General features: G+C 41.9%; 1 protein-coding gene across 4 annotated transcripts; it reads left to right on the top strand.

The window, feature by feature from the left end:
- Nucleotides 1-411: 411 nt before the first annotated feature.
- On the top strand, nt 412-21,686 carry ENTPD3 (ectonucleoside triphosphate diphosphohydrolase 3). 4 transcript variants are annotated; one of them, XM_059847184.1, is made up of 11 exons: nt 412-628; nt 1,087-1,139; nt 4,194-4,314; nt 9,094-9,211; nt 11,994-12,144; nt 12,930-13,089; nt 15,119-15,349; nt 15,816-16,088; nt 16,182-16,292; nt 16,792-16,929; nt 19,102-21,686. In XM_059847184.1, exons 3-11 carry the CDS (start codon nt 4,195-4,197, stop codon nt 19,333-19,335), a joined length of 1,536 nt encoding a protein of 511 aa, XP_059703167.1. In that variant the 5' UTR covers nt 412-628; nt 1,087-1,139; nt 4,194; the 3' UTR covers nt 19,336-21,686. The 4 variants fall into 4 exon arrangements, 3 of the variants coding, with proteins under 3 accessions (XP_059703167.1, XP_059703158.1, XP_059703180.1); XR_009486586.1 differs by lacking the exon at nt 412-628 and having other exon boundaries at nt 713-1,139; nt 19,102-19,616; nt 21,370-21,686; XM_059847175.1 differs by lacking the exon at nt 412-628 and having other exon boundaries at nt 713-1,139.
- Nucleotides 21,687-21,895: the final 209 nt, after the last annotated feature.

Genomic DNA, 21,895 nt, shown 5'->3' with positions numbered 1-21,895 from the left:
TCTGAGAAATGCTTTCCTGAGAAAGCACCTGTTCCTTTTAGAAGACGCAGGGATTCTTTCACCCACCTCCAGACAAACCCCTTTCTGCCCTCGCTCTGGGAGGGAACTGAGTAATGTGATTTAGGGGCGGCCAGCAACACCCTGCCGCACCAGCTGCCGTCAAATCCCGAGCGGCGTTTCCGGGAAGCGGGGAGCCGCCGGAGGAGGGGAAGGGAGGGAGGGAGGCACGGCTGTGCCACGGGGGGTTCTCCGGCGGCATCTCGGCGCCCTCCCAGCCCCGCTGCATCCCCCTCCGGGCACAGCCCCCCCCCCCGCATCTCCCGCTGCGGGGACGCCCCGGCTGCCTCCGCTCGCCGCAGAGCTCCTCCCTCCGCTTCAGTCAGTCCATCCGGATTTTATTTTTTTTTTTTTCTTTTTTGTTTTTTTTCGTTTGTTTGTTTTCTATCTATTTGGAAATACAGAAGCACAGGGCGAGCACCAGCGCGGTGCCTGTCCACAAATCCCCCCGGGAGAGAGGCGCTCCGAGGGTGCCGCCGCCTCCCGGCGCTCCCCATCCCGGGACCGGGTGGGCAAGCCCGGCTTGCGGAGGTGCCTTGGGGTGTGGTGGGGCCGGGATCCCTGGACTGAGGTGAGGGCGAGGGCGGCTGCCGCCCCGGCAACACGGCGAGGGTGTCGCTCTGCCTCTCCGAGGTTATTTTGGGGGGATACTTAGGTGTTTTCTCGCAAACGACGCTCACCGTGTGAAGCTTTCTCATCCGGGACGGCAGTGAGACGAGGGAAAGCTTCAGCCGCAATTTTGTGTCCATGTGCTTGTTTTTTCTTAATTTCTCCTCCGAAGGGAGGCGTGTGAAACCTCCTCGCGGGTTTTCACCATGGGGTTTAAAGTGCTGTGGATGTTGGGGTTTTAGTGCTATGGGATTTGTTTTGTGGGTCTTTTTGTTTGTTTCGGGTTTTATTTTGGGGTTTTGTTGCTGCGGTTGTTGTTTTTTGGTTTTTTGTTGTCGTTGTTGTTTTTTGCCCCCCCAGAGCACTTGAAACATTCACCTGTCGACCTCGTCTGAAATAAATGGTGTTTGCATCTCTCAGGTTACAGCGTTAAGAAAGGCCCACGCTTACCCACCCACCCTATGAACAAACAGGTCAGTGCCTAAAAGAAGTGGGTTTGGTGTTTCAAATTACTTGGGAAAAGTAAGTTACTTGGGAAAAGGAATTTCAGAACAGTAATTTTTACTGGTGTGCATCTAACTTAGTTAAAATGTTGGTGGTATTAAGAAGTCAAGTGTATTTTCCTTTGGAGGCAGGAATTCTTTTTGCTTGCAGGTAACGTGAAGAAAGTGATCCTTCCAGTGTGCTCACGTGTGGCCCAGTGTAATTAACTGGGTGTGGAAAATATGTATTTATTCTGTTTCTTGCTTCAGGATGATGTTGTTTTAATAATGGAAGGCAATGGGTTTTGATACTCAGTTAACACTTTTGTCTTTTTGCCAACAAGTGCACAATGACAGCAAGAGGTGCTTACCTTACAGCTCTGTTTAAACTGTGGAGTGAGTGAACTCCTCTGTGAAATCTCTACAGATTTCACTGAATGGGCAAATGTGACTGTATTGCCTGGTGTGTGTGACTTAGCTCTGAGTGTAGCCACAGGTAAACACAGACCTGTGCTTCTGATCCAGTTATGTGGCAAGGCAGCAAAGGTCCCAGCTGTGTGATGACTTCAAGGGGTCACAGAGTGTAAGGTGCCTTATTGATGCAGAGGCTATTGTGTAAATCAGGATTTGCAGATTACCTCTGAAGAAATTGTCCTGATTGCTGATGGGACACTATTGTATGAGGAATGTCTCCAGTGATCTGCCCTTACCTTACATGCTCACTCTCAAAAAAGACTTTTGAAAAGAGGAAAATCACCTCTGATGAAGACAAATCCCAGTAGCAGGGAAGCACATGGGAAATTCAACAAACCAAGATTTCCCATTTTCTCCCAGAAATGGGTGCAGAAAATATTTAATAATTCCAGACTTCAGCATCAAGGGTCTAATAGTCATTATTGCTTTGTTTTTTAGAAATGCTTTGGTTTTTCAAAGAGTCATTTGTCCTGCATGTTTTTTTTTTTTATGATGACTTGTTTTTTTTTTTCAGCTCTGAACATCAGCGCTTTGATCCAGGAGTGACTGTTATATATTAGGTTGTGAGCAGATAGTTCTCTTTCAGTCACTTTATAATATTATATAGACATATCCATGTACAATTGAAAGCTAATGACTTTTTGTCCCTCTAAAGTATTTTACCCAGATGGCTATTTATAAATGTGTAGTTAAGAATCCACTCTCTCCTTTCAAAAAGGAATTGATCTGTATAAATATTTCTAATTAGTATGTCCTGACATTAAAATACTTCTTATTAGTATATCCTGCAGGTTACAGTATAGGTGTTAACATATTTTGTAATGGTAAAATAAAGATTTCATTTTATCATTTCTGCACTGTGTACATGATGTTTCAATGCCTCAGGATGGTGAAGCAATGAAGAGAAGTAAATAGATCACCAATGTGGCTGGTAATTTTCTCTTTAAACTGACTGATGATTAAGATGATAAAGCTATTACCAAGCTAAGAAAGAAAGTATTGGAAGAGATAGATAGGCAGTAAACAAGGAGCCCATATGGATTTAGAGAAGGGAGTTAATGAATGTAAAAAATTATGTTTTGGAAATAAGATGTGTCAAAAGAGTTTCCAGAAGCCAATCTGAGAGGCAAAGCTCAGTGTGAAACTAATCCCAGAACAAAACAAATTTCTTTCTTCTCCTTTGGATGTGAACATAGATGTTGGTACCCAGGCTGCAGAGCCCATGGGGTTTAGGAAAGGGAAGCTGTGGGAGAAGCATTAATTCTGCCTTCTCCCTCAGTGCTAGGGCTCTGGTTGGAGCTAAGGACAAGACCATGTGTTGCAGGTACAATGGGGCTGACCCAGTGTGCTCTGGCCATGGACTGGAGAGCACCTTTAAGCTCCTGTCCTCAGCACAGGTGATTCCTGAAATAGTATGATTACTGAAACAGTATGATTGTTGAATCATACCAGTGCCCGCTCAGGACTGTTGAAGAATAAGGAGATGTGACTCAGGATAGATCACACCAGGCTACGTTGATTTTTCTGTGCCAAAACCAATGGTTTCTGGAATAACAAAGGCAGGGAAGTTCTTGTTGTGTTCCTCTGACACTTCAAAGCTTGCCCTATCCCTACAGTTGCCTCTTTCCTCCTCAACCCCTGGGGAGCATAAGGATTTTGATATGTGGATTGTCAGTATTCAGAGGTACTGAATGATCTCTTGGGGCTAAGAGATGTCTGGTCAGGGACATGGAAAAGGATGAGCGGAAGTTCCAGGAAACCTAAACCACTTTTGAATTCTAGGAAACTTTTCTAGAGGATATGAACATATAAATAGCCTTATTGTTAGTATGCATGTTCCATGCCACCTTGGGCTTTGTCCAACATAACTGTGTTAGACTTACTTAGATTTAGTAATGTTTCATTGCAAAATCTCTGAATTAAAGTGTGTATTTTATATTTTATGTGCAGTGCAGAGTGATAATAATAGGAATATGCACACACACACACATTTCATCTGCTGTTAGTAGAAGGATGCCTACTTTATTGTTCTTAAAACCTCCTTTTTAATTAATTTTTTATTTCTTTCTTGCTGAAGAAGCCTGCATCTCTTGTAGACACCGACCTTGCATCGCTGGCAGAAGCATCCAGCTGCACCCAGTGGAGCAGCATGGCTCAAGGCTGTGTCTGGCCGTGGCTGTGTCTGTGTTGCAGGAGCCCAGGGGTGTGTTGGGCAAGCACTAGCGCTGACCTGTGTGCCCACAGCCTGTGTGCCCACAGCCTGCCTTTCCTGGGGCGTGGGAGGTGGGGAGCAGGCACCTACACGTAGGCACCGCCGTGCAAAACGGGCAGGCTGAGGGTGAAATCTGGCATGGTTAGCATGACAATACAGACACGGCCCTTCCAGACAATATAAAGTTAATGGTTGCAAAACACCAGGCAGTTCTTGAGGAGGAGATGGAATTTCCACTGGGTGATCCAGTTGATGAAATTAGATTTTATGAGTTTCAATTGATTCAGGGCTTCAGGCTTTAAGACAGAATCCCCAAATCTTTTCAAACTCCCTAAATGTTTCCCACTTTGTCATTTCAGGATGCTCACCAGAACCCCGAGTGTTGTTGCCCAAGTGTTCCTTCTTCTAAGCATAGTCCTTGTTATTGCTATTGCAGTGATTCAGATAAATCAGCAACAGATCCTCTCCCCAGGGCTTAAGGTAAGTCTTAGTCAACCTCAGGAAGGAGAACAATGTTTTGAACTGATATTTAATAATGTGCCTTTCTCAGCTCATTTTTATGGGGTGAATCAAATGAGCTTACAGCCATAAATTAATGTTTAATCCTATCATGATGGGAAAACTGAAGCTGAGAGAAAAAGAGAATTGGTCAAGGGTCAGTAGCAAAGCAGGAAAAGTATTTCTTGATTCCCTCTCTGTGGTGGCTATCACACAATGTCTTCTTCAGGACTGAAAGGCCAAATGGGGAAATGGGGAGAATATCTCTCTCTCTCTCTCTCTTTTTTTTTTTTTTTTTTTTTTTTTTTTTTTTTTTTTTAGTTTTGCCAGAGATTGAAAGTAATTTTAAAATAATTTTGAAGTGGGAAATATCCAGAGTTTAAATTCTGGCCCCAAGCACAGCTGGGAAGTTTATGCTGACATCTTTGCAAATTGCTCCTGTGTATCAAAAGCATTTGGGCTCCAAGTATGCACTTGATCCTTTACCACATGCTGGGACTTGCTGGATAATAGTGGAAGCAAATTAACTTCCTTAAGGGGGGCAGAGCGAACTGCAAAAGACAAACTGAAATACTCTGAAGATCAGGCTTTGCCTTCTGCTGTGGAACATGTGTGTAGGTTCCTCAATGAGAGATGTAAACAACTGAGGAAAAGCTGTAGAAAATACCCTTCTAAGGATATGTAGGGTGCTGGTTTTTTCCCACGATCCTCTTGTCAGATTTTTCTTTGAAGTCCCTTCTGCCTTTCCATCTGCATGGCTATTTAACTGGATAGTTCACACACTGATAACGATAGACTAATGCCTCGTTGCACTTCATGGGATTATAAACACCTTTGGCTTTGTCTGAATCATTTGGTGGTGTGTGAGTCAGACAATGGGATAATTCTGATACCCCTTTGATGTGCTCTGTGGTGTGGCAGGGGGAGTGTGCTGGCCTTAAGCATGGGGCCACAGTGCCTCAAGTATGTGCTCTGTTGAGCCCCAAATGGCTGCTTGCAGCAGCCTCACATCCCATCAATTTTCATGCAAGGCAGGACTGGACTGACATGTATCCCAGCTGAAGCCACTGTCTAAAAGACAGCCTACACATCTTTTGTGCTTATCATTAATTCAGTTTCACATCCAGAATGATAAATCTGTTTACCTTCCTCTTTGAGGAAGCATTGGAACCACCTGGACTATCTGGAGCTGGTTTAAGTGAGGAGCTTTGCTTACTGAATCACAGCAGCTTCACAGCAGCTTCTGTAGGAAGGCTGCTGTTTCCTCTACTGGGTGTGCCTTGGTTTTGGATTTGAGTTTGGGCTGTAAGCCTGATAATGCAGGTGATATGGAGGACCCTGAGTTTGATTCCTGAGACACTGAGTTGTCCTCAGTGAGTAATTTACATTCACAAGAAATTCACAGGTAGAAGGAAGACCTTGGTAAGCCAGTGAAGCCCTCCAGTAGAGCCTGGAAATGACAATGTCCTGAACTTAATGGTTGATTAAAATTAATTATGGTGACAACATCATGAAAGCAGATTTATTTTTTTGTAAATGGCCTTGTTCTTCTGTTACTAGTGTTTGTGCTACCTGTGGCATAAAAGCTCTTTCCCAAGATGTATGTTGGGAGCATCCCTTGTGGCACAAGAGATAAATTATATGCTATGCCACTGGTGTTTTAAACTGTTGTTGCAAAATTGAATATTTTGGATCCTTGATGGCTGGATTATCTGAAGACTGAGCCAGTGATTAGTGAAGGAAGGGCCTGCCCATTGCATGAGGCTGGGGCACTGAAAGGACTCATGACTCACTGATACACACCATGAAGTGAGAAGGGTGATGAAGAAAACACAGATGTCCTCAGTGGAGATGTCTGCAATTGTAAATGATGATAGTGCTGAAAGAAATAAGCCTTTATACCAGTCAAAAAAGAAAAGAAATCAAATCTGTTTGTCTATTGCTGTTTTGTGAGCCCTAGAGAAAAAAAAAACAAAAAAAACCACTTCATTATTGTATTTCTTTAATTTGCCCCTCAAGGTGCTATAGTTTTCAATACCTAAATTTTTCATATCTCTTTTGGCTCTTAGGAAGTGTTTTGCATTGTTTGTGGCTGTTGTACTTGATAAAAAATTGTTCAAACCTATGCAGCTGAATTGAAGCATGCATCTAGCATAGATTCACTTTTGTGACCTCTGTTTTCCCTGCAACTGGTTTAGCTTGTCAGCTTCTCTTGGCAATTTCCAAAGTGATTAGAAGGCAGGTGATGCATCATAACAGTGCCTGCTTTAAGGGTTTGTGCATCTCTACATCCTCCTATTGGAATGATACTCAGGCTGAAAAGGTGATTGATCCTGGGGCTTGTGCTTGCTTATCTGTTGGGACTACTACTCCTCAGGATGTACCTGCAAAGCCATATTCCCATAATAAACATTTTCCTTCATGTCACTTTGTTTCCTCCCTTTCTTCTTTCTTTTTTCCTCTGGACTAGAAAATAGAACTCTGAAACTTTTTTGGGTTAATGTTGTCTCCCTGTCTTGTCTGAATAATCTAGTCCATTGAGTAGATGGTGCAGTTCTTGGATATTATGGAATCCCCAGGCCTTTGAGATGATGGAAATACTCAGCAAGACAGTTGAAGGAGAAAGGAAGGAAGGGAGAAAAAGTAGTTCTGTTCTTTAATAGCTGCTAGCTTGGGATAAGGGTTTGCCAATGCTCTCACAGTGCATTTCAAAGCAGGAGGCATTGCTTGCCCTTAGAGGGCAGTCAAAGGTGATCCAATGTGCAACTTGGACAGAAATCTAACGTCCCCAGAAATTTTTAATCCATCCAGTTTGTCATTGGCAACCTGCTAAGACAAGGCTTGTAGAATTCTCTCACCTTCCTAGGATGCAGCATCTTGTGTCATTTCTGTTTTTTAATTAAAGATTAATCTTGGTCCTAACGTGTGGCACAGTGGTCACTGATCACCACTTTTTGGGCTGCCAGTTTGCACACAGGGAACTCACACAAGTCCTGAGGAGCTTCACCAGTCACCTTGAAATGGGCCCAAGAGACCTTTGCAAAAATCAACATCTCTTTTAAGGATGTGTCGGAAACAGAGGAGGAGGAAGGGGAGAAAGAAAATTTTAAAAAATTTAGTCAGTCACACATTGATTCAGATAAGTGTACCACTACTCTTTGGGATGGAAATCTCATATTTCCAGGAGGAGCCTGGGAAATGCAGGGGAAGGAGGAAGTAGCTCAAAAAGCCCACAGTTAACTGAGGTAAAAATGCTTCCATTATCTTCCAGCTCTCCTTGGTCATAGTTAGCTCTAAAAGTAGCCAAGTTAAAAGTTTATGTTTGGCACTTTAAGCTGACTGAGACTAGATTTAATTAGTAGTCCTTAAGCAGATTGACCATTACTGTGTTATGTACCTCCAGGGTGCTCATGTCTTCCAAGGAGGGGAAATACACTCAAATTATTTTTGCTAAAGTAGTTACTGAAACAGAACCTGATGATGTAGTTTGATAGTATCTGTGGAGCCTTTAATCTTTTAGTGGATCAGTGTAAATATTGTCTGCATAACTATAAATGAAATTTTCATTATCTAACAGTCCTCTGTGAAACAGACTAGACTGGTATTGCTGGTATTCTTTGGGGGCCAGGAGTTTTCAGGATTACAGTAGAAGATGGGAGTAATCAGGTGTGGAAGCTGAATGGTTTGCCACCTGAAGCAGTGATCCTTCCCAGTTGGATCCTTCCCTCCCAGGGAGGCAGTGGGATGAAATTTATCAGCCTGCTACAGGAGCTCTTACTGCTTTGCAGACAGATGGAGGCTCTCATTTTTCAGTACTGTCAGGCTCATGGGCATCTGTCTGTTTCAAAAGAAAAAAGCTGACAGAAAAATGAACCCTATACTGTGTGACTCCTACCAATCAGGTGACTTTGGAAGAGCTAAATATACTTGCAGGGATCATAAAGACAATACCAAAATTGCATTTTGCTTCCCTTTATGAGATTGCCTTCCCAGTTACTACAGTTTTCTCCTGCCATAAAATATGGGAAAGGGGGAAAGACTGGTCTGGTGAGCAGTGGGGTGGGATGGAGAAACCTGTGCTTTAATCCCAGAGTCCAAGGGACCTGGGGCAAGTAATTTAAATATCTCTCATTTATTTTATAAACAATCATGGGGTAATATTGATTCTCTTTCCCTCTGTGTTGTCTCATAGTCTGGCACAGCCTGTTCTCAGAGGTGAACTCTTAGGTGGAGTAAACCACTCCAAGGAAGAGGTTTATGGGGCAATTAGGAAAGAACCAGACTTGTTACATCATTCTTACTGTCAGCTGTTAGGTACTTTACCTCTTTGCTCATAGCTTTATGGATCCCTTGTGCATTCTTGAATCCAAAGCCTGTGCTTAGATATCAAACCCTTCTGTGTTCAGGGAATGGACTGGGATAAAGGGAAATGAACCTGCTCCAAAATCAGGCCTTAACACAGTGTTATCTATTTGTCAGTGTGGGTTTTGAACCTGATGCTGAAAGGAGATGAGCATTCTCCATCCCCACTGAATTAATTATTGAAGATATGTAGTATGTTCCTTGGTTTGCAGCCAGGTTCATTCTGAGTTTGGCTGTTGGATTCATGCCTAAGCGCCTAACACTCAAATTAATCTCTCTTGTAAATAATACACTGTGCATGCATTTTCTAAATGTCTGCTGGTGCAGTGCATCTGCACATGGGCGTTTAAGCTGTCATTGTTTGTTTCTTCACCTAATGTATTCTTTCTTAATCCCCAGTATGGAATAGTCCTTGATGCTGGATCCTCTCGGACTACAGTCTATGTCTATGAGTGGCCGGCAGAAAAAGAAAACAACACAGGAGTAGTGAGCCAAACCTTCAAGTGCAATGTGAAAGGTGAGCTCAAAGGAAAGTTCCTTAGTTGTTTTTAGCCTTTCTTGTACTGTTTCCTTCCCTTCCCTTCCCTTCCCTTCCCAAACCTTCCCTTCCCTTCCCAAACCTTCCCTTCCCAAACCTTCCCTTCCCAAAACCTTCCCAAAACCTTCCCTTCCATTCAAGACTATGTCTGTATCTGTCAGCATTAGTTCTTTTCCACTAATACAGTAAGCTGCTCTGATCATTGCACCAGAGAAAGGAAATTGTGGCAAAATTTGATTTACTCCATGGCAGTGCATGATTGGTGCAGACAGAATTCAATCTAAAGACAGTCAGGACCTGTAAATGTCCAGTTCTTGCGTTTCTTTCAGAATAAAAGTCTTATATATATTTAAAAATAGCTTGGAATAAAAGGAGTTTTAGAAGAATGGGGATCTAGCTCTTGTTAGGTGTTAGTTGTTAATAAAGCTTCTCCACATTACAGAACTAGTAGTAAATTGAGTAGTATTGAGTAAAATAGCTAAATTGGCAGAACTATTTCTGACAGGATGTCACTGTTTTATCAAATATGTAGCTGTGGCCTCTGTCTGTGCACAGCTAGATGTCCCACAGGTACCACTGGCTACCTGCCCTGTCTGAGGTTTTGAATTGATTCCTCACAGACAGACAGATGAGGCTGACTTCTTATAATACTCCAGTATGGTTAGGGGGTTGTGGATTACTTCATAGAAACTCTTAGTCAACTTCAGTGACATCTGACTCAGCTTTCAGAGTTATGGAAATGCCACGCATTTTGTGAAGACACATGGCCAGATGGGGGGGGGAAATCAAGTTTTTTGTTCTCTGATAATAACTGCAGTGTTCAAAGAGAATATTTTCCTTCTCTTTCAGTCATGATCTTGCAAAGTCTTACATCTTTGTGTCTGGAAATAGATGCTGGAGGTGTAGCCACAGAGGCCCATGAGTAACAGGGAGTAGAAGGCAATGGTTTCTTAACAGCACCAGCATTTCTACCTTCAGTGTTAGACATGTGTGTGGACATTCTCAGCAATTCTAGAACAAGGAAAGGAAAGCAAGTGTAACATGAACAGAAGTAATGCACTGTCATGTCTGTAATGGTGAAACGTCCTTACAAACTGTTGGAATGGTGGCCAGCCTGCTGAGAGGAGGGGTACACTCTGCTAACTCACATCTTGACTCATTAGGAATGTTTGCCTTTAAGAATTCTGGTTTGGGAAATGCACAGAGAAACTGCATTATTCTTCTTCTCAAAAAAAAAAAAAAAAACAAAAAACAAAACCAACAAAAAAAACCCCACCAAAACAAAACAGCAGAGAATTGTGAATTTTCTTGAATTGATTTAGATTTTGTTTTACCTCTGGGGAATACAACTAAATTACAAAACAGAGGAGTCCAAGTTGCTCTCTAGGTGCATGGCCTTAGCCATGATCAGACAAGTGCTCCCACATCCCTGAGTGTACAAAATCATCAGGGCTCAGTCTTCTAGTCTTGGATAACTGCACTGGAGGAGACAGAGGGCTGCTTCATGGGAGACATCCCCAGCTGAGCTGTGGGTGACAGTGGTGAACACATCTGTCAGTGTTTCTTTGGTGACCCTCTAACCATAGTCTTAAGCACTTAAACTGGGGGATAGCTCTGGGCATAATAAAAGGCAGATTTTCACATACCTACTGAACTTGAAGGTCAAATGATCAACTGCTCTGTGAGTTTTGTGGTGGTTTTATGGCTTCATTTCTGCCTTCATTAAGTATCTCTGCCCTAGTGTATAGGAACCAGCCCCAAATCAAAATCCATACTTTATGGTGCAGTTAATCTGTGCTGGTAAGGCTCAGAGCATTGGCAAAGCAGGCAGCTGTCCAGAAGAAAACTGTCCCTGCCTTGTGACCCGCTCTGTCTGAACACTGGAAGATGGGAAGTTGCAGCCACCAAAGGAGCATGAGGCAATGGCAGCTGCTGAGGATGTTGCTGCTCTGTTTTCCTCTGGGAGCAGCTTTCCTTCCAGTTTCAGGCCTGCTTGTGCTAGACTTAAGACTTTCAGAAAGTCTTATTTCAAAACCAAGGCTGTGGACATCTAATGATGACATGGTGATGTTTATGTTGAAATTCACACAGTCAAAACAGGAGCTTTGGAGTGTGGCATCTGTAAAGGCTTACATATTTTTTTCTTCTGTTTCTGGCAATGCAATGTGACTGAACATAAATGGTTTCTCATTTCAACTAAGAAATTAAATTAATAATTAAGAAAGGTGGCTAAGAGCCACCTTTTGCTTTGCTTGTGCAAGACATGGCTGTTACAGAGGCAGACGGAGTTCTGGCAGTTGTTCTCCATGCAACTTCCTCAGCTAGGGAATTTCAGTAAGGAATGTTTTATTTACACCCAAGTTGAGCCCGAACAAGTCAAGATCCTGATGGTCCTTGAAGTGTTGAGCAAGGCAGGACTTTGATGTTAATAGTTCAAATAGCTATGCCTTTTGCAGCATGGAGTAACTCTCATTCCTGCTCTTTGAAGGTGTTGGAAATTTGGAAAACTGTTCACTAGTTCATGCACCAGAGCAGACATGTACCTCTATGAATTCAAGAGCCATTTCTGTGCTTCTCGAAATGCACAGGCACCACATTGTTCATTCCATAAGCACTCTTAGTTTTCAGCCATCCTACCCTTGTTTGCAGTTACGGTGGGAGGGGCAAGGGGGAAATGTCTTTCTCTTGACACCTGTTTACTAATTGGGCTAATTTGTAGTTGGGAAAGCAGGATGAAATCTATCTCCGTGTTCTCTTTTAGGCCCTGGTATATCCAGCTATGGGAGTAGCCCTGGAGCTCTTGCCAAGCCTCTGGATGACTGTCTGAATAAAGTGAAGGAGAGAATACCAGCTCATCTGCATAGAAACACTTCTGTTTATCTGGGGGCTACAGCTGGCATGAGACTGCTGAGGTATGGCAGAAACTTGAACTACTCTGTATGCATACTAGCAGGGCAGTCTGTGAAAACAAAACGTGAAAAATGTACTGGATGCATTTTTACCCACTGGAAATTGGCCATCTCAAAAGGAAATGGAGCCCAGCCAATTTAATTTAATAAACTTTTCTGAGAGGGAATGCGTGTCTGCATAAAACCACTCGTTATGTCTGTATTGAAAAGAAACTTGCTTTATTTTGGAGAAGGCAAGAGTTTAATTTTCTCTTTCACATCTGTCATAAAATGCAGTGTTATGTAAACAGATAATGTTTGTGCACATTCATGGGCAGCAAAGGCAGATGGAAGCTAGGCACTGCATTTTGAGTGTGGATGTGATCTGATATGATGTGGCATTTGGGGTCTGTCTGTGGCTTTAGCCCTGGCACAAACTGGCTTTATTATATTTGTTCTGTGGCTAAAGAGAGCTGGAAGAGAGATTCCAGGACTGTTTTAACCCAAAGCTGTCATATAAACACTCAGTTAACAAAGAATAAAGGTGTATATATGAGGAGAAAAAAACCCAAAACCCCACCCATGAACTTGCATGATAAAGAGTGGAGTTGGTACGTACTGAGGGAGTTGCTTGCTGAAACAATGCTGGATACTGGCTGTTCCCTCTGTAAGCCTCCCCTTTAGGGAAATAATGTCTATTTCATTTATTAGGTGATTGCAGGAGTTTTCTTGAATTGCTAGTCAGTGAACAATAAACATGAAATTGCCTTTCCAGATGCTCAGTGTCTCATGTTTTGTGAATTGCTTAGGTTGCAAAATGAGTCGGCAGCCAATGAAGTCCTTGCAAGCGTTCAAAGCTACTTCAGAGCACAACCTTTTGAATTTAGGGGTGCGCAGATCATAACTGGGCCAGAGGAAGGGGTGTATGGATGGATAACGGCCAACTATTTAATGGGCAATTTCTTAGAGGTGTGTGGAAACAACTGCATGATTTTCTTTTCACTGTTTCTCTCTTATAAATGAGAAGTTTGAGAGGACGTGCCTGTTAAAGTGTTAAAGTGTCAGAGTTGCAACTCCTGCTTCCCCCTGAAGTCTCTAACAGGGTCTTTTTGTGGCAGTCATAGGGCAAACATATATCAAAGAATATGTTGTTATGGGAATGGGATATGGCAAAGGTAAAATTGTTGATCCACTAAAGAGCTCTCTTCTAAATGACATTGTCTTACCTAAAAACAGAAGATTAGATCACCCTTAAATGCATAGGTATGTTTAGTCTGACAGGTGTTGATTGTCTTGACAGTGGTGCCAACTAAAGATCTTTACTTCTGCTTATTTGCTGTCCCTGCTGGTGAAGGACCTGCCTGTCTTAGGGGTCTCCAAATTGTTTGGCAGGGTTGGCTTACTTGTCATAAGCAGACAAGACTGTTTGAAGCACTGAAGGTGGTCAAATATGCTCAGCTGAGCCAGAAATCATTCATACACAGCTCCTTCCAAGACTGCTGACAAGCTGCAGGCTACGAGCTGTAGGCTGCGACACCAACTATCCTGTGCAGACCAAGTGATACCAAAATAAACACACTCATGCTGTTCTTGAACTTGGGGTAGGACGAGGCAGGAGCCTCAGAGCAGAGAGGGAGCCAGATGTGTTGGAAGATCCCTTTTTAGGTGCAGGTATTTAGTGTGATTTCATTCAGAGTAAAAGCTGTACCAGGACGATCCACAATCACCCATCCGCATTCATGGCAGGAGTGTGCTGCCCTCAGCATCGACAGCACTTCTGCCAGATTGTCTTACCAGAAATGACATGAATTTCAGCCAGTACTGCTGAGTACTGCTGCCTGTCCTGACTGAATGGCTCCCATCAGATCATGGCCATTAAATAAGAAGGAATTACTTGTTGGTGCTGTGATAGCTCATGGTGAATGTGTTGGTGACTTGTAATGTTAAGAAAACAAGTATTGGAATCACCCATTCTGTAGTTTTTCTTGTTGGGTGCATTTTATGCTACAAAAATGACATCATGAAGTTCAAGGTGGTGTCAGTCTTCTACCACATGAATTTTAATCATCCAAACTTCAAATTACATATGGCAAATTCATAAAAATGGACTGCAAAATGCTGTTAGAAACCAGTTTAGTCTAGAGAGTTCTGTGAAGAAATATGTGTGGAATATCACTAGTAGAAGAGAGAAATTCTGACCTTTCTTGTGACAACAGGCTGAGAGTCAAATTCAGTGAGGGGTTCTTTATGGGAGTTTTTCACTGTAGATTTTTATTGTGTGTGTATTTGCTAGCCCATAAACCACATAGTTTCTCTTCTTGTGTATGCATTAATTTCATCATGCTCATTGGGTAAATATTGACATAGATAATCATGGAAAATCTATATTTGGCACTGTGACTATGTAGATCAAATACAGAATTTGGGGAATATTTTGGGTAGTAGGGAAAAATGCCATCTGAATGGATCAGACTGCAGTTTCAGTGGAGGAAATGTGCAGATTAAGGGTCCTTGTTCTTCTGATTTTGACGAAGCTTTCATCTGACTATTTTGCATTTTTCACTCTCTTTTCACTCTCTGTCTCTGTGATCTCCTAGTATTCTATTCCTTTAATATTTCTTTTTGCCTTGAAATAAGCAAATCTTGATACCATTTCCATCCAGATTTGTTCAAGTTCTCCTGGGTATCGAAACTTCAGTTCCCTACATTCTAGGATAGACACTGCTCTGGCTAGTCCTATGCTTAGATCATTGTGCTGTCCTATTGAGTGAAACACTATGCTGCATTCGTTCTCCCATCTTTCAAGATCATTTGACTTTTTGAAAGTACATCCTTCTTACGTAAAAACATCTGCACCTTTTCCTCATAGTTATTTTTTTTGGAAAGAGTGCAGGACAAAGAAGGGGGGGAAGTTTCAAGAAGTAAAGAGTAGAAAAGCTTGAGGGGAGAACAAGCAGATGATATTTCTAATTTTCCTTGTTTTTAATTTTACATGTAGAGAAACCTTTGGAGGACATGGGTCCATCCTTACAGAAAAGAGACTATGGGTGCACTGGACCTTGGAGGAGCTTCCACTCAAATTTCATTTATTCCAGAGGACCCCGAGGAGCACCTCAACAGCACCTTGCAAGTGAAGTTGTATGGTTACAACTACAATGTCTACACTCACAGCTACCAGTGCTATGGGAGAGATGAAGCTGAGAAAAGGCTTTTAGCATTGCTGCTCCAGGTCTGTTTAAGGCCCTTTGCTTTGTTGCTCTTGCAAGTGTTCACTAATTGTCTGAGCAGGGTCTTAGACAAGACCCTGCTCAGACAATTACTGTGTTCTCTTCCCTTTGCTGGATTCTGGAGACCCCAGTAAGAGCTCAGCTGTACTTTGTTGTGGCCAAATACACTTAGGTTTCATACAAAGAATTTCATATGTGTTAAAAATTAGCAAGAGTTCTGTGCCATTTGACAAAAAGGCCTTGTAAATATTTTGCTGATCTTGCCAACCACTTCTGGAGAAAGGATTTTCTATGAATTATAGTGATCAGCAGTGTTGTACTGACCAGTCATATCAGTGAACAAAAATACAAGTATCTTCAGTTTAAAAATATTCCTGTAGATCATGACAAATTAGGTCTTTCTTGCTTTTAACTAGTATTTATTGTTTGGGTTTTCTTGCTTGTTTTGTTTGATTCTTTTTCCCCCAGAAATCAAGCGCCAGTGCCAATGTGGATAATCCCTGCTACCCTAAAAACTACAGCACAGCATTAACCCTGAAGGACTTCTTTGGCAGCCTTTGTACACAGTCTCTGAGACCAGCAAATTACTACCCAAACCAGCTTGTGAAATTCCATGGAACAGGAGACCCAGGTCTGTGCCAGGAGATGGTTTCTTTATTGTTTAACCTCACTGCTTGCAGAGACAGAGAGGACTGTCCATTTAATGGAATACATCAGCCAAAAGTTAAAGGGAATTTTGTGGTAGGTTTGCAAACAGTGCCCTTCTTTCTGAGCTTGCTTGCTCTTGATTTCTGTAGTTCTGAAAATAACCTGTCATCCACTCCTTTTCTATAGGCTTTCTCTGGATTCTACTATACAATAAATGCTTTGAATTTATCTGGGCAGTTTTCCCTAGATGACTTCAATTCAAGTATGTGGTTTTTCTGTTCACAGAGCTGGGCACAGGTAAGTGGGTTGGTTGGTTGGTTTTTGGTGTTGTTGGGATTTTTCTTTTCCATTTTAAACCTCTAAAAGAGGGATATAAAAATAATATGGACCAGCTATGTGTTCAGAACCTTTCAGAAGGTGTGGATCAACCCAGCATTTGTTTTTCCACTGTGCTTCAAACCACCTAGTATTTCTGTCAAGCTTAACACCTGGAATGGGTTTCAAAATTTAATTTCAAGTTCTAACCACACTGTAGAGATGACATGGAAATTTTAGAAACCACAACATCCTCAATCTTCAATGTGCAGTTTTATGTTTATTTTCATTCTTTACTACATAAGCTATGTCACTTTTAGAGTCTTTCTGAATCTAGTTGTCTACATCTTTACTTTGTCTTTCTGAAAAATGTTACTAACTTCTAATTAGAACCCAAGTATTTTCTAGTTACAAAACCCAAAGCATTTGCTTTTTTCCATAATTAACATATCTTTAAAAAAAAAAATCATTTTGCTTCCAGCTCCAGTTAATGTTGCCTAAATTTGAAGAAATATATGCTAGATCCTACTGTTTCTCAGCCAATTTCATTTATTACTTGCTTGTACATGGTTACAACTTCAATGCAGAAACTTGGCCACAGATACATTTTCAAAAGGAGGTGAGTAATAATAATTTTCTATTACTGTCATTTTAATCCAATGAGCTTGAGGAGGAGACAGAGGATGCAGCAGCCTGCAAAAACAGAATGGTTGTAAACAGCCTTGGTAAATGACTGTAAAATGTTTGGCATAAGACAAAGCCACTTTTCAAACCTAAGGAGCAATCTCAGCCTGGTTTCAGGAGTTATTTGGAGATGCTACATAGATTCTTTTAAAGAGCTTTAAGCAAAGATCACACACTTGTGTTTTAAACATTTCCACAGTATTTTGCTCCAGGCAGTGATCTGCCTAAAACACCTCACCAGTCAAGGTCAATTCTAGCTAACCCTGCTGAGCTGGAGAGCAGAACTCTGCTTTGCTGTCTCCTGGCAGAGCCTTGGAGGAACTGGCAAAGAGGTTTGGAGTCAGTGAGTGGTGATGAAGCAACGAGGACAGTTTTTATCATCACCCAGCTCATCCATCTGTGCCATAATCTGGCTCTCTGGAATAAGAATGTATTTTGATGGGGTATTGCCTTTCAGTTGACTGAGGGAGAAGGCTTATAATATCTGTGTCATTGATGCATTTACTTTCCTCTCTGCTGCTGCACAAAGCCTTACTCTAAAATCCTATCCCAGACTGTCTCCTAATGTCCATATAGTTTGGAAATGCTTCAGCACTTGCATGCAAAGCCAACAAAAGAATAGGTTGTAGATCTTCATGGTGTATGCTTAAATCCCCTTAGATGCAGGGGATGCTGGCAGGCTGTGAATGAGAAATCAAAAGCAATGTTTTCTGGACAGTCATATCTATTACTCATGCACTAAGGAATCAAGTAGCATTTTCTTGCCTTATTTTGACCTCTGGTGGACAATCATTAGCAGCTCTGGAGGAGTGTCCAAAATTGAGCTGTTCCACCAGGAAAACAGCATAGAAAGCTCTATGCTGTTTTCCTGGTGGAACAGGAGATCTTAATCTCCACTGGGCAGGGGGTGGGGTGTGGATTTGTCTTGATATTTAAATATATATTGTATTGTCCCCAGCAGATAGGAGCAGCCAGAAAAAACCAAGGTTTTCTTGTATTTAGCCAAGACTATAAAAATACTGAGGAAAACAAAACCCCAAAAGGCTTATTTAAAATTAATACCTTTGTTGCCTAGATTTTACTCTAGGGTAATCACGAAACTCCAAAAGGCAAAACTACATCCTCTTTATTAGATCTGCCCCTAATAAAACAGTAAGATCTAATGTTGGCTGATCAGCTAAGCTACCCTGGAGATAACAGCACAATCTTACTATGACTGGAGGGTGGGTTTTTTGTCTATGCTAGGAGTATATATTTCCTTTTAATTAGTGAACACAACCAATGAAAACAACCTTGGCCTAATGCTAAGATCTGGGTGAGATCCAGAGCTATATGATTTGCAAAAATTATAAGTTTTAAACCTCATGATGAGAGGAAGACAGAGGACACTTTACCTTTTGATCCTTTGCTTATCAAGTGGCAGGACGATGAATTAATGAAAAGGACAGTGGAAAACTGGTAAACTCTGTTGCTCAAACTAGAAGTGAGGAAAGACAGCAAAGCAGGAGGACCACGGAGCAAATACAAACATACTCTCTTGGCTGTTATTTCATCCATTTTGAAGTAGTTTTTAATTTATGTTTATTTTTTAAACGGAAGAGCCTAGTTTTGGTTCATTTGCAGGCACGAAACCAAACATGGAACAAAAGAGGATAAACAGAGTTCCTGCTCTGGGGACTTAATCCTTGCTTCCTCTCTGTCCATGTGAGACTCCTTGTGGGTCTTTTTTGTTTGCTTGAACTCAAATGACATTCTGGGATTTGGCTAAGGTGAGGGGCTAATTTTAGGAATTGGCATAGTAGTCATGGGGTTTTCTATTTGTTTGTTTAAAATTGCATAACTGGCTGCCTGCATATACACCACACATCTCTGTACCCCTCCAACACCTGTGTCTCACTTCTTTAGCCCAGTGAACAATTTTATTACCATCCTCTGGAACTACAGAAAAAGGGTAATTTAAAATGGTTCTGTGTCTTCTTTGCATATTCCACTAAAGGTTTCTCCTTGCTAATTTAAATGGCAGCTGCCATTAACAGGAGTTGAGCTTTTGGAGTCTATTCTCTTTGAGTGAAAGTTCCATGGGAATTTTCTTCTGTCTTCATTTCAGGTTGGCAACAGCAGCATAGCGTGGTCACTCGGTTACATGTTAAGCCTCACAAACATGATTCCAGCAGAAGGGAAGCTGATTCAGCTACCTCTGAAACCTTCTCTGTTTGCTGGGCTCCTCATCTTCCTCACAGCTACGGCACTGCTGTGCCTCCTCTTCCTCGTCTACCTGTGCGTTGTGTCGCATCAGCGGAAGAACGTCCCTCGCGTGGAACACGTATTTATTCCAGAATGAATGAACCTGCCTGGAGACAAACCAAAAACGTTATAGTGCTACTAAACAGAACTTTATTTTGCTCCCCATTTTTCAAAAATAAAGACAGCAAAAATGACTTCTGGAGCAGAAGCATAAATAGAGAAGGGGCACAAAGGAATCTGTGATATGGTGAATTGCAGTGCTTTTGAAATATTTTGGTAATTGTTTCTGTAAACTTAATTTGTCCAGTGTGCAGCAGAGAAAACACGGTCAGATATGTCACTTTGCTTTATAAGGGATTACTTGCATTTTCCTCTCAGGTATGTATTTTTTTTTTTAATCATTAACTCTGTGCATACTGGTGAGCTCAAGTAGTGATGGATTTGATCATAGTGGCAGTTGTTTAAGATAAAATTAAACAAGCCAATAGCAACTCTGGGAGGTGGAACATGGTAGCTGCCCTTGTGTGCAGTGCTGACACTAAAAGCCCTGAAGTAATCTGATTTCTGAAACTGGAACAAGCACTGGATAGTGACAGGAACTGAAAAGAAGAGTTGTGATAGAATTGGTTTTATTGCTGTTCGAAATGGATTGATTCCCATCACAAGAAGGTGTAATAAACTGTCAACACCCCTCAGGACTTTTGAGCCTGTCTCTAAACAGAGTTATATCTTTTGGTACCATAGAGACCCCAAAACGCCTCTGGTCTGGTGCATAAGATTGGCTTTGGAGGTGGAACAAAATGCTTTATCACTTTAGTAACTGAACTTAGATTTAAATATCTCATAGTTGCCCCCGGAAGACACTGGAGTTTTCAGTATTCTTTTCTAACTTTCACAGAAATGCTTTTTGTAGTTTTTCATACTGAAACCCTGACCTGCATACCCCACGTATTGTTGGTCTCAGACAGTGGCCGTCCGTACTGATTTGACACGTATGTATTATTTCAGCTGTCTGGACAGAGTCCAGATCTGAACATTCCATTAACATGTTAAGCCCTTCTTTCACGGCCAAGAGGAACAGGAGTCAGTCTCCAGGCCAGCAAAACACCTTTTCTGTGTGGGTTCAGGAACGTATTGCTGGAGCTGCAGTCATGGCTCTAGTGCCTTGGTCAGCCTCTGCAGTGTCCTTCAGCAGCGCTGGGATCCCCCTGGCAGGTGCTTCTGTCCAACTTTCTGACTCCTGAGCTTTCCTGCAAGTGCTGCTGCCTTCATGCAAGGCCTTCCTTGAAAGCCCAGCCATTCTTCACCAAACCTCACACTACCTTAAATCACAGGACTCTCTCAGCTCCATCTATTCCCAGTATTGATCAGGGGACAGATAGGAGAACAGTGGCCAGTATTTTTACCCATAAAAAATGTTTTGAATTTCAGTCTTTTGTTTCTATATTACCTTCTTACTTATGTTTGGTTGTGGTGTTGGGGTTTTGTTTTCTTTTGTGCTTTTTTCATAAGCTGACAGATGATTTGAAGGGAGCTAAATATCTCTGTAAATGAAAAAAAGAAAAAAGTGATTTTTCAGGCAGATCAATAGGGCTTTGTCCCTTCTCTATTGATATACTGCTAAGTCTTGTCAGTCTTACTGGGGTAGCAATAAGGTAAAAGGTATTGTAAGATGATGAAGAGCTCTGTGGCATCAAAGTTATAGCTGATAAAGTGTAAAATTGACTTCAGAGTGCATGGACATTACAGAGGCAGGCATGAGATATTTTGTGTGATCGATCTGTAACTGCAGTTATGGGTGAAAAAAAAACCCAGACAGCTGGATGAGAGAATTGAAATGTTTTCTTTAGTTGCCAATTTTCAGTGGAAAATTGTATTTTGGAATATTTACTTGCCCAACAAAACATTTTTTTTTGAGTGGCAGGGCCATTCAGATGTGGTTTTACACAAATGGAACACACTTGGAAGTTGGTCTCTGTTAGAGCTGGCAGCTAAAGAACAAGTAAATTTGTTCAAAAACCATTTGGACTTCCAGATGTACTTGGATAGGCCCAGTATCTGTTCTAAGAATCAAATTTCCCCTGTGAATCACTGCTTTTTTAATAGTTCCCTCTTGTCCTTATGTATACAGTCTCCCTCAGTGTCACCAGGATACCCACCTGCTCCCTTGCACCTCTCCTGGCAGTTTCAGAAGGGAAAGCTGAGGGTGTTGAACTGCCAGCCAAGCAGCTTCAGTGACCACAGCCAACTCCTCCCCCAGGTGTGAGCTGGAACCAGATCAACAGGCCGGATCCCTGTCCTTCCCCCCTCTCCCAGAGAAAGGATCTCTGGGAGAGACAGGGAAGTTGACAACACTTGGGAATGTGTACAAACCAGAGGTTATTTATCTTTTTACACTCTTCAGTGCCTGCTTATGAAGATTAATAAAATTGTGAAAAGTTAAGCCAAGTGTACTTTTTATTTTTAGCGTGTCTTAGAGGGTTGCACCCCCTCTACCAGTATTTCCCTGCTGGTAGAAAAGCTATGGTTAATAGAGAGGGAAGAAATGCTGTTCTAGGGGGTGGAAATTTGCAAGCTGCAAAACTGATCCAGATACTGAAGTGGACAGGACTCATTATCTCCTGAATGCCATGTTCTCAGCAAAATCCTGATGGTTA

The sequence above is a fragment of the Haemorhous mexicanus genome, chromosome 1, assembly GCF_027477595.1.
Source record: "Haemorhous mexicanus isolate bHaeMex1 chromosome 1, bHaeMex1.pri, whole genome shotgun sequence".
NCBI classification, from domain to species: Eukaryota; Metazoa; Chordata; class Aves; order Passeriformes; family Fringillidae; genus Haemorhous; species Haemorhous mexicanus.
Note: the sequence above shows the minus strand (reverse complement) of the source record. Positions and strands in the feature narration are given on the sequence as shown.